The sequence below is a fragment of the Oenanthe melanoleuca genome, chromosome 7 (genome assembly GCF_029582105.1).
Source record: "Oenanthe melanoleuca isolate GR-GAL-2019-014 chromosome 7, OMel1.0, whole genome shotgun sequence".
Taxonomy (NCBI): domain Eukaryota; kingdom Metazoa; phylum Chordata; class Aves; order Passeriformes; family Muscicapidae; genus Oenanthe; species Oenanthe melanoleuca.
The window spans coordinates 11000372-11014187 of record NC_079341.1 but is presented as its reverse complement, the minus strand read 5'-3'; the positions used below and the strand labels follow the sequence as shown (position 1 = coordinate 11014187).

Genomic DNA, 13816 nt, shown 5'->3' with positions numbered 1-13816 from the left:
CGTTGATATATTTACTATCATGTGACAGGTGACTTATTAACCCCAAATCTGAATGATTGTTGGAGTAAGCCTTATTCACATTACTTTCAAAAGTTCTCTGACATTCAGTTATTACCTTGTGATCTCCTGTTAGACAGTTAATTTCAACCTCTGAACAAGCAGCTCCGAAAATAAAATATGTGAATGGGTGTCCTTCCCCTTTCTCCCAGTCCATGTATTCATCGTAGCCTCTGATGGAAGAAACAAAGTCCACAAGAAAAAAACTGATCACTGTCTGCATTATAACAAAGCACATAAGCACATAAGTTTGAAAGTGCTTGTGAAATCTTAAGTACAAAGTCGTAAATGAAATACTAAGTAACAGCACAAAACTTCAAAATTTCATGAAAGCCTACAGAACACCACTAGTTTAAGTTTGATGCCTCTGGTATTTGTATAAAATGCAGCAGACAAGCAAGCTATTTCAATTCAGGACAATCTATAAACAATTCAGCATAATCCTAGAAATATGCTGATAAAAGCACACTAACCAAATACAGAATAAACATTCAAGATAGTGGTTATTGGTATAATAGCACATAAAGGAATTTAGAAAAAGGGAGGAAAACTTGTCTGGACCTATGAAAGAATAATTTACAAGTGATAAATGAAAAAGTTAAAATTACAGAAACACTCTACAGAATTGAGAGGGTTAAAAGAGGAATATTGAAATAAAGGTGCAATTACTTAGAAGGGAGTGGGATTAACTGAGGATACCATAGTAGTCAGGAATGATGTGGTAAATCCAAGGACGTGAGAGGACAGTGAAATGTGCTATCTTCCAAACATGGCAGCTATGTGACTAAGGTATATTTTCTGACTATGTATGACTGAAATGTCATTGCTGAGCATATTTAAGATTATCATAAAGCAATTATAGTACAGAACCATGCACCCAAAAAGGGATACACAAAATCCATGTACTCAGCTTCTCATAATCCATTTACCTCATTTGCCCTTGAGATTCTTGGAAGTACAGAATATGACTGGATAAGAACTCGATCAATACAGGGTCTGAGGCTCAGGGATCTGCAGATGCTTTTGGATAGCATTAAATATTGACAGCAAAGTATGACTGCTGTTCATTACTTTGGTGATATCAACATTCCTAAAGGGCTGCATAGGCAGAACAACACATATTTGAACAGGCTTAATAGCAGGAAGGGACATTTTGTTTGAACATTTCTTGGTGTTTTATAAAGTATGGGTTTCCCAAGTGCCCTTTCAACTTACTCCAGACTGCCCAGGGACCTGAAAAGTTGCTATTTGTAAGGAAGAACCAGCAGCAGACGGAGAGAAGAGATAAGGCACAGCAGGTTATGAGAAAAGCTTTGCTTTGAATCCCACCTCAGCTATAGGACAGAAAATTTGCATTTCTGGTTCCTCATAAACACTGCAAAAGAATTCAGAGAAAAAGGACCAAGAGACTGCTCTGAGAGCAGTAGGATCAATGATATTTCTAGCTTATAACAATCCAACCTCCAGTAAATAAATTATATCTCACTTTACATATGACTGTTACAGGCAGCAGTCACTTTCTTGATGCTTTCCGGTTTGGTAAATGTCAAATCACGGAGCAAAGATGGCACAAAATATTCTTTTAATACTTTCTAGAGAGTCCACAGAGGACTAGACATAAATTAACACCTAAACTTTATGCTTCCAACCCTCCATATATGAACTAATTATATAAAACACAAAATGAGCTATTAGAAAGACCTATTAGACAGGATCTTCTCTTTACTGCATTAATTGTCTTCAGAAATCAGTCCTGGTCTAATTTATGCATTTTTAAGGAACAAAAATATATTACCTAAAATAGCCAGTAGCTGAAAGGTTCACACTCTGTTCAAAAGCTTCTTTAATCTGTAAAATATAGCAATGCTTGTGGTAAACCAAGGAAAGAGTCAGGAAGGAACACAGCATAGACATATTTACTTTATTTACATATATATACTTACCCACACAGATTTACTTAAAACCCAAACTGTAAAAATTGTAAAGAAAGGAAGACAAACTGAGTTAAGCATGTTTGGCTGCACATGGTGTCTAATATTACAGAACTAAACCCCTCCGGCAGGAAGAATCTGAATTTTTTGGCAATACAAGAAGGAATAGACCTGTCAACAGTGGTGTTCTTGCAGAATCTTTTTTACTGGTAATGGCACAATCAGAAAGGGCCCTGCTCAGTTTTTCTGATCAAGTTCAATAGAGATTGACCCTCTCTGTCAGCTACCCAGATCTGGTTGATAAGTCACCGATTCTATTGGGTCATGCGACTGTGTGCACGTGCAACCTTCTGCTTTTTCTTTGATAAATGCCTTTATCTTAACCCACAGACTTGTTGGGTTTTTTCCATCTCATTTTATTCCCCTATCTCACTGAGAAAGGGAGTGATAGAGCAGTTTGCTGGGTACCTGGAGTCCAGCCAAGGTCAAACCATACACTGACACGAAAAATCTGTGTGACCTATCTGCACAAAAATAACAGTTTTTAAGAGAAATGCTCTTTGTAGAGTTCTGCCAGTCATAAAAGTGACAGCATGAGATCCCAAATCTATTCCCTTTGAGTAATTCTCATCTTAGATTTACTCAGTTTACAAGTCAAGAAATTTCTGTGAGGCTTTTGGTCAGTTTTACTGACTTTCTAAGATATAATGTTACTTCTCTGCATTTATTCACATTTCTTCTTTGGTCAGCCATTTCTGATAATACTTTTGGTGTGTCTGAATGATCCAAATTAACTGCATACCTATTAAAGAAGATTAGGTATTTTGGATTAGTGTTTTATTGTTATTCCTAAACAGGGCTTACACAGAGCCAAGGCCTTTTCTGCTTTTTGGAATGTCTCACTGGCGAGGAGGCTGGAGGTGCATGGGAACCTGGGATAACTGACCCCAACTGAGCAAAGGGATATTCCAGACCATGTGGCATCATGCTCAGTATATAAAGTGGGGGAAAGAAGGAGGAACAGCGGACAGTTGAGGTGCTGGTGTTTGTCTTCCCAAGTAACCATTATGTGTGATGACACTCTGCTTTCCCAGAGATGGCTGAACACATGCCTGTCCATGGAAAAGAGTGAAAAAATTATTTGCTTTGATTTGGTTGTGTGTATGGCTTTTGCTTTACCCATTAAACTGTCTTTAATCCAACTCACAAGTTATTCAGCTTCCACTTTTCTGACTCTTTCCCTGATTCTGCTGGTGGGGGAATGAGCAAGCAGTTGTGCAGTGTTTGGTGGCTGGCTGAGGTTACACTACAACATACTGTAACCCTTTAGACATACATAGGCTGTGGACCAAACCTGAGACTAAGCAGACCGCGCTGCACTTAGACTCCTCTGAAAAGCCAGGACATCTCACTGATGCTCATGACTCAACAGGAGGGACCATAACCTGATTTCACTATAATCCATTGTAACAGATGATATATTTGTTACTCAGATATTGCACTGGCAATATTTAAATACTGTACTAGCAATAAATCTAATTGTTATCTTCCACATTATCATTTGTGCCTGGCTGAGAACAGTATTTTGACTTTTACCCTTCTGTGAAATAGCCTGTTTCTACAGTTTTTAACTTTAGTATTATTAAGCTGAACAGATTTACAGACTACAGTACATATATCACAGCTTCTGCCAGCACTCAAACACATTCAGTAGGATTCACAGGTCTTACCCAATCATTCCAGGTCCCTGTTGGGTTCTTCTTGATGATGGGCTGCAGGCGTTTCAAAAGAGTTTGGCAAGCATCCTGGTGAGAATCAGGAGAATATATCACAAAATTAACACAGATACATCTGGTACTATTCAAGTTATGTTCTAGTTACTCTTAAATTAGTATATGCTCTACTGTCATCTTAGTTTGGAAAGGTATTGCATGCAGTGCTATATTAATTAGATAGACATAAAACTTCTAAATGGTTAAGTTACAACGGCTGGGATCTGTATGTAGATTTCAAACATGAACAGATTTGTATGGGACTAGTTAGCTTGTTAGATGAAACAGAGATTTTGTCAAGTATAAGGCTTTTTGGCAAAGCCCAGATCATATTCTGAAAACTCATAAGCACCATTACTAAGAAACTGTCAAGTCGTGTTTCTTCTTGGCCATCTCCAACAGCATTATTGGCAATCCCAAACTTGATTTTTATGGGAACACTAGGGCCTAAAGTTTGGCAAGTATATACCTCAAGGGATAGGGTATTTTTTTCAACTAAATACTATTCTTTACCTTCACAGCCATGCCATTGACATCTGTCCCTGCAGATCCTGCTGAGGCACATGCATTGGGGACAGTTGCTGTGCTCGTTTCACAGAAGTGAATACGTGACATGGGGATGTTCAATTCCCGACTAGCAACCTGTCTCAGGAATAACAAGATATTCTTTGTTTTAGAAACAAACTAAACACTCCAACAATTCCCCAGTATTGCTAGAAGTCAATAATAGAAAGAAAGATAAGCATTTTAGGAAATTCTCTTCCAGTCTCCAGCTGAAATAATTCTGTCATTTGGTAGCATTAAGAAACAGAAAAGAACAATGCTCTAGCTGTACTCAAACTCTGGATTGAGACTTTGTAGTCCAACACTCATTTCTGATTTTCCTGCTTGCATGCTGTAAGACTTAGAGCAAATTATGCAAGCTCAGGTCCCAAATTTTCATTGACTTGATAAATATCTTTACAGATCTGTCTCAGAATTATCCAGTAACCAAACAGAATCATGTTATCACCATGACTATACCAATCTGATTTTTTCACTAGGGGTTTTATGGGATCAGCCCCCAGAAATTGTATTTCACATGCTCTTCACATGCTACTGGAAGAACAAAAACCAGTCTGTTTCTTCTTTCCTTCTGCCTCTATGAATTTATGAGGGTATCTTTGCTTTCTAACTCTATCAATGTAAAGAAGTAGTGGCTATGCTGAGAAAGAAACTGTCCTGCTGGTATACTAACTAGCCAAAAAGAAAACCTTCACACTATTTGTCTGCATGATAAAGCTCACGGCAATATTTATTTAGATCATTTGTTACCTGGATCATTTTTGTATGAATACCCTGCCCCATTTCAATTCCACCATGTGTCAGAAGCACAGATCCATCAGTATAAATATGAACCAGTGCAGCAGCCTAAAAAAGAAAAAAATCAACATCAGACTAGTGAGAAATGTGTTATATGTGGTGATGAATTGAATAAAGACAGTGTTCAAGTGTATTTCAGTTTATCTGTTTAGTGCTTTTGGATAGAAGGCAAAATTTGAAAGTCTACTTGCTGCTCTTCCTCTATAATATACTTCAAAAGAAAAAAATACAAATCCTTGGTGGTCCGCTTTTTCTGTTGGTAGATCCTGAAACAAACCTATACCTGGCAACAGAAGAAGTTGGAGGAAAACCCTTACTAGTGGCTCTAAGTGCAATTTGCTGCAAGTTCCATGTTCTCTCTCATTGATATGTGAGAGCCCTGGAGGTTTTTAAATGGCAGAGGTTGAATTTCTGAATGAGATTTTCTTCCTGGACTCAGCTAGAAGTAGTGCTTTAGACTACAAAGACCCTATGACTTTAATGTTGAACAGAGAAAGCCAGTTTGGTATGACATCAGTCAGTAAATTAATTTTAAATTGATAGAATGTTGTCTGTTTCAGAAGCACTGGACATCTACATTAAAAAAAAAAAAAAACCAAAAAAAGAGAACCAAAAATACTACTGTCCTTTTTCGCTTCCTTAACCTTAGCCTTTGATGGCATTGAAGGATTTAAGTCTTTAAGAGCAGCATCCCATAGTACCTTCCAGGGCAGGAAGAGGAGGCTCAGAACTATTTCTGGAGTGGACAACTTATTCAATGAGCATTTCAGTCTTCAAAAGCTTTTTCTAAATGTATTTGACTCACTTATTCCAACACTGCACCCCAACAGATGGGACGAGCCTTTAAGAAGGCAGGGTCCAAGTTGCCTGGATCCTTCAAGCTCTTTTCAAGCTTGATCTCAGCTTGAAAAGAGCTACAGGCTACTACAGCCTCTTCAGGGAACAATCATCAGGAGGATGATCATTTTCCAGGAAAAGATAATATATTTGTTTCATATCCTAAGATAAAGTGACTGTAATCTTCTATGGATAAAATGCTTAGCTCACTTACTCTTAATGAAACTCACCTGAGAAAGGTAAGGTGTGACTAGTCCAAATGGAAATTTCATTGGTACAATGGCAATCCCTCTTTTCTTCCAGTAATTTTGTTTGTTAAATTCACTGATAGCTGTTCTCCTACTGTGGTATGCAGATTTCTCCATACATTCATTCCAACATCGTATTAAATTCTGTGGATCAAGTTTTTGTTTGAAGTGTGTCTGCTCATTCTTCTTATACATATTTATTTCCCTAATCTGAAAAAATGAAATTACAGCTATCACACAATCCTGTTAAAGGCAAACTGACCATCTGGGGCGACTAATAGACAACAAGAAGATCACTGTATATTTTTTTAACAATTACCAGTTTGTAAGACCATGCTATTCATTCAACAACCATATATGGATTTACAAAAATATTAATTTCAGCACAAATTATCTTTAACTTAGAAAAGACTTGTTCAAACAATTAAACTAACTTAAAGGCTTGTAACTTTCCAGTTCTACAGACTTAATTTCAGGAGAGAAAATGCCTTCATTTAGTCACCTTTTCTGGTGCTAAGCCAGTTTTATCTGCAACATCTGTTATCCAGGTTTCTGTCACCAGTCCTGACTGAGGAAAGCCAAAGCCTCGGAATGCTGTATTTGACGGCAAGTTTGTTTTGCAGGCATACGCCCAGCATCTCAGGTTGGGAATCTTGTATGCATTGTCCATTTTTAATAAGGATACTTCTGCTACCTGAAGCAGGGGAAAAACAGATCTAGTTTAAAGTCAGAACAGTGCTTCTTTCAAATTTACATTTAAATCTTCCGTATCTCTTATATAAAAGACATTAACTTGAGACAATTAGTTGTAAAATTGAGTTTCTGGACATCACTGGTAGTAAGAGTACTCATGCATGCATACAGACTTCATTAATACATTTTTCATGCAATATACTAATTTTCAGGGGTTTTTTGATACAGAAAACAGCTGATGTTACTTGTACTTGTTATCAGTAGTTAAGGATGTAATAGGTATGTCATTTTATGATTGATTTTGCTCCTACTTCAATACCAAAAATCACACAAACTAAAAATAGGCAGATTAGATTTAAAGCAGGAGGAGCTATGAAAGGAACTGACGAAAGCATAGACCACATCCTGTGGAAATCCTCGCTTAAGGTTTAGTTCTACCAGAAAGCATGTGTACTGCAGTCTAAGGTGTCTTCTGGTCCTTAAGCTTTTCATTTAGAGGTTTTACATGACAAACACAAAATCACATGAAGAGGAAAATCGTATACTAGAGACCTCAAATTAGGCTCCAGGAGTCAGTATAAAAAAAAAAAAAAAATTAAAAAATGGTTTGATGCCTGATGAAGAGGTCACTGTCTCTCTTCAGTGTTAAATAGATTCCTCAGAATGACAAATTTAAGCCTCAGTTATTCCTGCTAGGTCCAGTAGCTTCATTGAATCATTGTAGGACTTCATCTTAAGCCAGTTCTGACACGATCTGCATTAATGTACATGCTTCTAATAACAATTTTCTTCTAACCTAGGCTATTTTTCAGAACCAGTTTAGGCAGCAGTACCACAGGCAGTTACACTGACAGATTTCAGGATGTAGAAAATACTCATAGGTGGGGCAATGACAAGCAGATGAGGGGTAGTACCACAAACATTTCAGCTACAGCTAGAATAGCCGGTATAAAACAAATACATAGTGATGATACCAAAGCAAGAAATGGTTTATACTTTGTAGGCCTGTAACCGAGGAACTAAGGTATACAGCACAATAAAGGATGACCCAATACAGAAATCTACAGGGACAGCACCAGGATAACTATCACTATGAGTTTTCTGAAGGCCAAGAAAGGTCTTCCCAGCCCTGAAGATGTAGAACTTCAGGCAGGGACAAATGCAGGTACCATGCATTTCAAAAGGAATACATTGTTACTTGAGATGTTCATTACAGAATAATAAGCCTGAGAAAACATTCATGAAGTGGATGTGTAGGGCAATGTAAGAAAGTAGTAAGATGCTTCATTAAATTTAATAAGGAAAGTTAACCTATTCAGTGTAGATTCTTCCAACAACCCACAATCCCTGTATCAAAAGTCTATATGATTAATAATACATAGGCAAGGGAATTTGGCTTCATCATTTTCCAGCTAATGATTCCTCCATGTTGACAGGTTCGTCAGTATAAAATCCTTACCAGGACAGAGTCATCGGTGGTACATCCTCCATTAATATAATATTTGGCATCCACAGCTGTGATCCTACCATCATTCATGAAGCCAACCTAGAAGGATCAACAGGACATTATTTAGAATTCAGTATACATTTATTTCAGAAGTGCTTGTACATTTTGAAATTTAACATAACGCACACATTTAGGGTCATACTGCACTATTAACATCTGGGCAGCATTCACTGAAACTACAGAAGGGCAAGAGAGAAAGAATGTTTCTAATATATAGGTGTTCCCTCCTGGCATCTGTGATCTGTATAGGTACAGCACAGAATATGCAACACAAGCTCAATGGGAAAGGAAGAAGGAGTGGTTTCCTCTCTATTGCCTGAGATGGCTGACAAGAACATCACCTAGGAGTTTACTGAAGACAAAATAAAATTCCACTTTAATGGTAAGAGCAGTGTCTGGCAGATGGAGTATGACATTTATGTTTATTAATGAAAAAAATGCTATCTCACATCTCTCTTTTCACCTGTTGCCACTAACAGCCCCTGAATTCTCAACATGAGCTACAGCTTATTTTCAGCTTTAGGGAAGCATCTTATAAAATCTCTCTTACTTTACCTATGTAGAATGTCATGCAACTTGCTTAGCATTAGCAGCTAAATCTGCAGCATCTTAGGCTGCAAGCTGTGAACTTTCACCTAGGTATGTTGAGCTGTTACCTAGTCAAGTAAAAGAAGGTCTCAGAGTCAGTTCAAACTGAAAGATAAGGAAGTTATAATCTTTAGCAGAGGGTGCACAACTTACATATAAGAAAACAAATGGCCCAGCCACAGACAATGAAAGAAATGCTTGAAGAATGTGAAGACTCCAGACCCTTAATATTACTATTGGTTTGTACTGTCATGTGAGGGATGGGGAGCTTCGATTGTAAGGGTATAATTCCCCAGGTATAATCCCATTGTTCAGGGTCCCTCTTTGAAGGCATTTTTGAGCTGTACTGCTATTAACAAAAGGTAGTTTTAAAGAGAAATCTTTCAGCTCGTTGATTCAGCAGAAATTTGGATTTAAACCCCATTATGGTGGCTGGCATACATAATTTATATGACAATTAGAAAAAGAAAAGAAGGCAGAAATTATCCTAATGAATGACTGATGACAGTGCATGAGCAGGCAAGAGATTAATTTCCTCCATAGGGCAAGTTTTCTGCATGACACTGTTTCTGTGAAAAATTAGCTGCTTCTTTGTGTGAATCTAACCATATGGAGAGTTTAAAATAAAGTTCTGAAGAAGAAGTCTGACACAGGTTTGCTTCTTGTTCCCAGAAAGAAAGACAGAAAGAGCTATAAAAGGAAAAGAACATGAAGGAACTAGAAAAATAATAAACCTTGAAGAGACAGAAGGAGAGGCAGACAAAGGAGCTGTACACCAACTTTATCTCTTGGGTTCCTGGCTTGTAGTTTTGTTTTATAATTGAACTGGTTATACAAATTTTCATTAACAGAACACATTACCCAGTTAACACTGAAATACTTATTCACAGCATGTAGGTGGGTATTTTTTTCCACTGAATTCTTGTGGCACTCACTTTATATTTAGCAATAAAGGGATGTCGTCCACCAGTGATTACCATATCATCCTCTCGGCTCAGAATAAAACGGACTGCTCTGCTGGTTCTAAATCCAAAAAAAGAAAAGTCATACTGCAATTAAAATAAATGATGTGATTAGTAAGAGAGCTATGGCTACTCATCATGTATCCTGATCCAGCATGCATAAAAACATGCATTTAGATTAAACTTAACTTTAATAAGCTTTGAACATACGCTTAACACTGTGCCCAGAGTTCATATTTCTCACATTTACAATCATGTCAGAATTTTCATTTCATCTTTCGAAAGCCAACAAGGTAACTCAGTGCAAACTACTCCTGAAGAAACTATTTAAGTGTTAAGTGTTCGTCACCTCTTAGCTATTCAGAATCATACTGAAATACCAGAGTGTCTTGGAATGGAATCAAAATATGAATAACAATAAAGATATGAAAATTCGTCTAGAAATGCATGTACCATTTAAAATAATTCAGAAAAAACGGACATGAGGTGTAAAATAAGGTACTAAGAATAAAAAAAATAGCTTAAACCATAAAAGAAATATTATTTTTAGCATGATATTTTTATTTTTAATAAAAAACACAGATCATGTGGCCAAAAATAAGAGCAAATTTTATACCAATGACAGTAGAAACAGCACAAACCTATTGAGCTAACCCCTCAGATGACAAGATCATTTTGGCTGAATGGAATGCCTGATGTGAATTCTACAGCAAAACAGTTATAAAGGAGTTTAATATGGCCTGACAGCTAATTGCCAATATTAGTCTGCCAAATTTGGAAGATGGGGGAATGGAGTTTTATGTGTTAATGTTCTTAAACTAATTCAAGCAGTATTAGAAAAAGCATAATACCTCATACATTTAAGCTAATTTTGACTGGAACATGTTGAGGACTGAGCTTTTTCTTAAAAGCAGTTCCACTCATGAACTCTTCCTTGTGCATTCTGCTATGTCAGTGAAGTTCACAGCTGGAGGGTTAATATCGTATTTTAATGTCTGTACAAAGTCTCAGTAGTTAGGGACTGGTCCTTTTGAGTATTTCTAGCTTATACTAATACCAATACTAACTTCTTGCAGCCCATTAATTTAGTTGAGGCTAGAGCTGCTTAATGTAAGTTGTCCAACAAAACAAAATAAAGAAATGCACAAAGAAATTTTGCAGTCTTGCAAAATGTGAAGTCAGGATTGTATGACTTTATGACTAGCAGCTTTGGGAAAGGAGAAAGCATTTTAGACTAAACGGAAAACTTGTTTGCTTCATTTTATTCATATCCAAACACTCACATACAGCACTTACTTGTTTGCTGCCACTGCAGCAAGTGATGCCAGTAGGCCAGTTCTCAGGATTTTCCCACCAAAAGCTCCACCAACTCGTTTAACGTGGCACATGATCCTGTTTGCTGGAACACCTAAACTCGCAGCTACCATCTCCTGTAAAACAAGTTTTATTATTTTATGCCAACTCAAACTAAGCCCAAAAGCTTAGTTTCTGAAAGAAAAATGTTTTCTAGAAAAGGAGTTCACAAATGTTTCTTTTCTTCTATCAGATGAATATAACTTTTCCTTTACCTTAGGTTAAAATGCAAAGAAAGAATAACAACAAACTCTCAACAGGGCTCTGATTGCAAATCTTTACCATGCAGACTGTGAAAGGCCATTGGCTAATGTGAAGAATAATACCCTTGAATTACATCATCTAAACAGTAAGAAGCTTCAGGTATAATACAAATGGATTAGTACACAGTTTTATTATTTTAATTATTTTTCTTTTTATTTAAAATAAACCTGTTTCTTAATAGTCTAAGGTCTTGCTAGTGACAGAAATGTTTTTGCTTGAAATCATTTTTTCAAACATAAAGTTCTTCATACTATTTGCCTATGGGCAATACATAATAATGGAAATGGTAAAAGGAGCTGAACTGGGCTTTGAACACAAAATGCCAGTGTTGAGTCTGAAATACCATCAGATTCATGCCCTATGGCTATTGCTATGCAGGCCACAAACCATGGCAGCTTTATTTTGTCATTTACCACCATGACAATGTCTAGAGGGTTAGAACACCTCTACTATGAAGCCTGAAAGTCTTGGAGTTGTTCAGCCAGGAGAAGACAGCTCCAGGGAGAGCTTTACTGAGGCCTTTGCAAACTATAAAGGGGATTTACAAGAAACAGACAAAGACTTTTTAGCAAAGCTTGTACTGACAGGACAAAGGGCTACAGTTTCAAACTAAAAGAGGGCAGGTTTAGACTGAACAAGAGAAAGAAATTTTTTGCAGGGAGGGTGGTGAGGCACGGGAACAGGGAACTTGTTCAGAGAACTTGTGGACACCTCATCACTGTGAGTGCTCAAGAGCACATTGGATGGGACTCTGAGAAATTCCATGCAGAGAAAGACAACCCTGTCCATGGCAGGGGTGTTGAACCAAATAGTCTTTAAAGGTTCCTTGAAACCCAAACCAATCTGTGATTTATGAGACTGCTGCATGGAGTAGCAGTCTCACGTACAGCTATTAAGATTTGATCAGATCCTCAGTACGTTCTGACTCTGTAGGGAGCTGATTGCTCCTCACTCCAGTGGAAAACTAACAGAGATGGAGGAGCCTCAGCACTCCACAGGGAGTTTTTCATGCCTGCAGTAGTGGGGTATGAAGCAGTTTGTTCAAGGGGAGAGACTTATCCTGATAGTATAATGCTCAGTGTTTATCAGAACACAGCAGTACTACAAAGCAGCTGTTATCGTGCAATCCAGGTGGGCAATTTCATGTTTCTATGGCTTCTGTTCCTACAGATTTGTAAACCAAACTTTAAAAGCTCTATTGTTATAAGTTCGAATGCTTTCTCTGAGAATGCTCTGCATTACCTGAATAAATGCTGGATGCTGTGTTGACACATACAAATCCATTTCTTTATCCTCTCCTTTTGGAACAGCAAGCATACTCTGAGTCTCCATGTAAAAGTGTTTCTGTCCCCCAATGCAAATCTCCCCTGATCCAATAAGAAAAACACAAGTGTTACTCAGGGAAAAGGACAGAAGAAATGAACCAGAGAAGAACTAACAGTCCACCATCATGTAAAGTATAGCAACCAGTGTCAAATCCTCTGATGCTTCTTGTGTGAAAGAGCAACATTTAAAATTAAAAAAAAAAAAACCCAACAAATTAAAATCCTTGTAAGACTATATTGGTCTTGTTCCAGTAGCATCACCAGAACTGGATTAAGAGCAGAACACTATTGCCCACAAGTGGTGATAAAAATAAATGAAGCATAGCTAAGTTAAACAAAGCATGACTGGACCAGGTCTAGAAGAGGGCTACCAAGATCCTCGGGGGGCTGAGCCACAGGATATATGAGAAGAGGTTGAGGGAACTGGATTTATTCATCCATAAGAAGAAAAGGTTTAAGAAGAGATCTTATTGCTGTCGACTCTCTAATGGAAGGGTGTAGACAAGAGCAAGCCAGACTGTTCTCAGAGACGCCCAATGGAAGTATAATAAATACAAAGGCAATAAATACAATAAATTTCAGCTAGATATAAGAAGAATCAAAATCAGCATGAAAGCAGTGAAACACTGGAACAGGTGTCACATAACCTCCACATCTGGAGATATTAAAAACATGACTGGACATGGCCCTTAACAACCTGCTCTAACCAGACCTACTTTAAGTAGGAGGTTAGACTAAAAGACTCCTTTCAAATCTAACTATTCTGTAACTTTTTTCAAGAATAAATGATGCAAAAAACTTGAATGCAGTAGCAGAACAACAATACACTAGGTTTAGTCATGATATCTTCCAAGTGACCAAGAGTTTTTTCAGGCCTAATGACTATATGGAAAAAAGGCAGAACTGGGACTTGAAGT

At 37.4% G+C, this 13816-nt stretch overlaps 1 protein-coding gene across 2 annotated transcripts in view; it reads right to left on the bottom strand.

Moving 5' to 3' along the window:
* Positions 1–13816, bottom strand: part of AOX1 (aldehyde oxidase 1) — a 37824-nt gene that overhangs the window by 4116 nt on the left and 19892 nt on the right. For both annotated transcript variants that reach the window (XM_056495674.1, XM_056495675.1), the window contains 11 exons: positions 12817–12941; positions 11254–11387; positions 9931–10018; positions 8360–8446; positions 6710–6901; positions 6190–6417; positions 5075–5170; positions 4274–4402; positions 3719–3793; positions 1853–1905; positions 116–230 (listed from right to left, as the gene is read on the bottom strand). In XM_056495674.1, the coding sequence (XP_056351649.1) occupies positions 116–230; positions 1853–1905; positions 3719–3793; positions 4274–4402; positions 5075–5170; positions 6190–6417; positions 6710–6901; positions 8360–8446; positions 9931–10018; positions 11254–11387; positions 12817–12941 (1322 nt within the window). The remainder of the gene's footprint in view (positions 1–115; positions 231–1852; positions 1906–3718; positions 3794–4273; positions 4403–5074; positions 5171–6189; positions 6418–6709; positions 6902–8359; positions 8447–9930; positions 10019–11253; positions 11388–12816; positions 12942–13816) is intronic.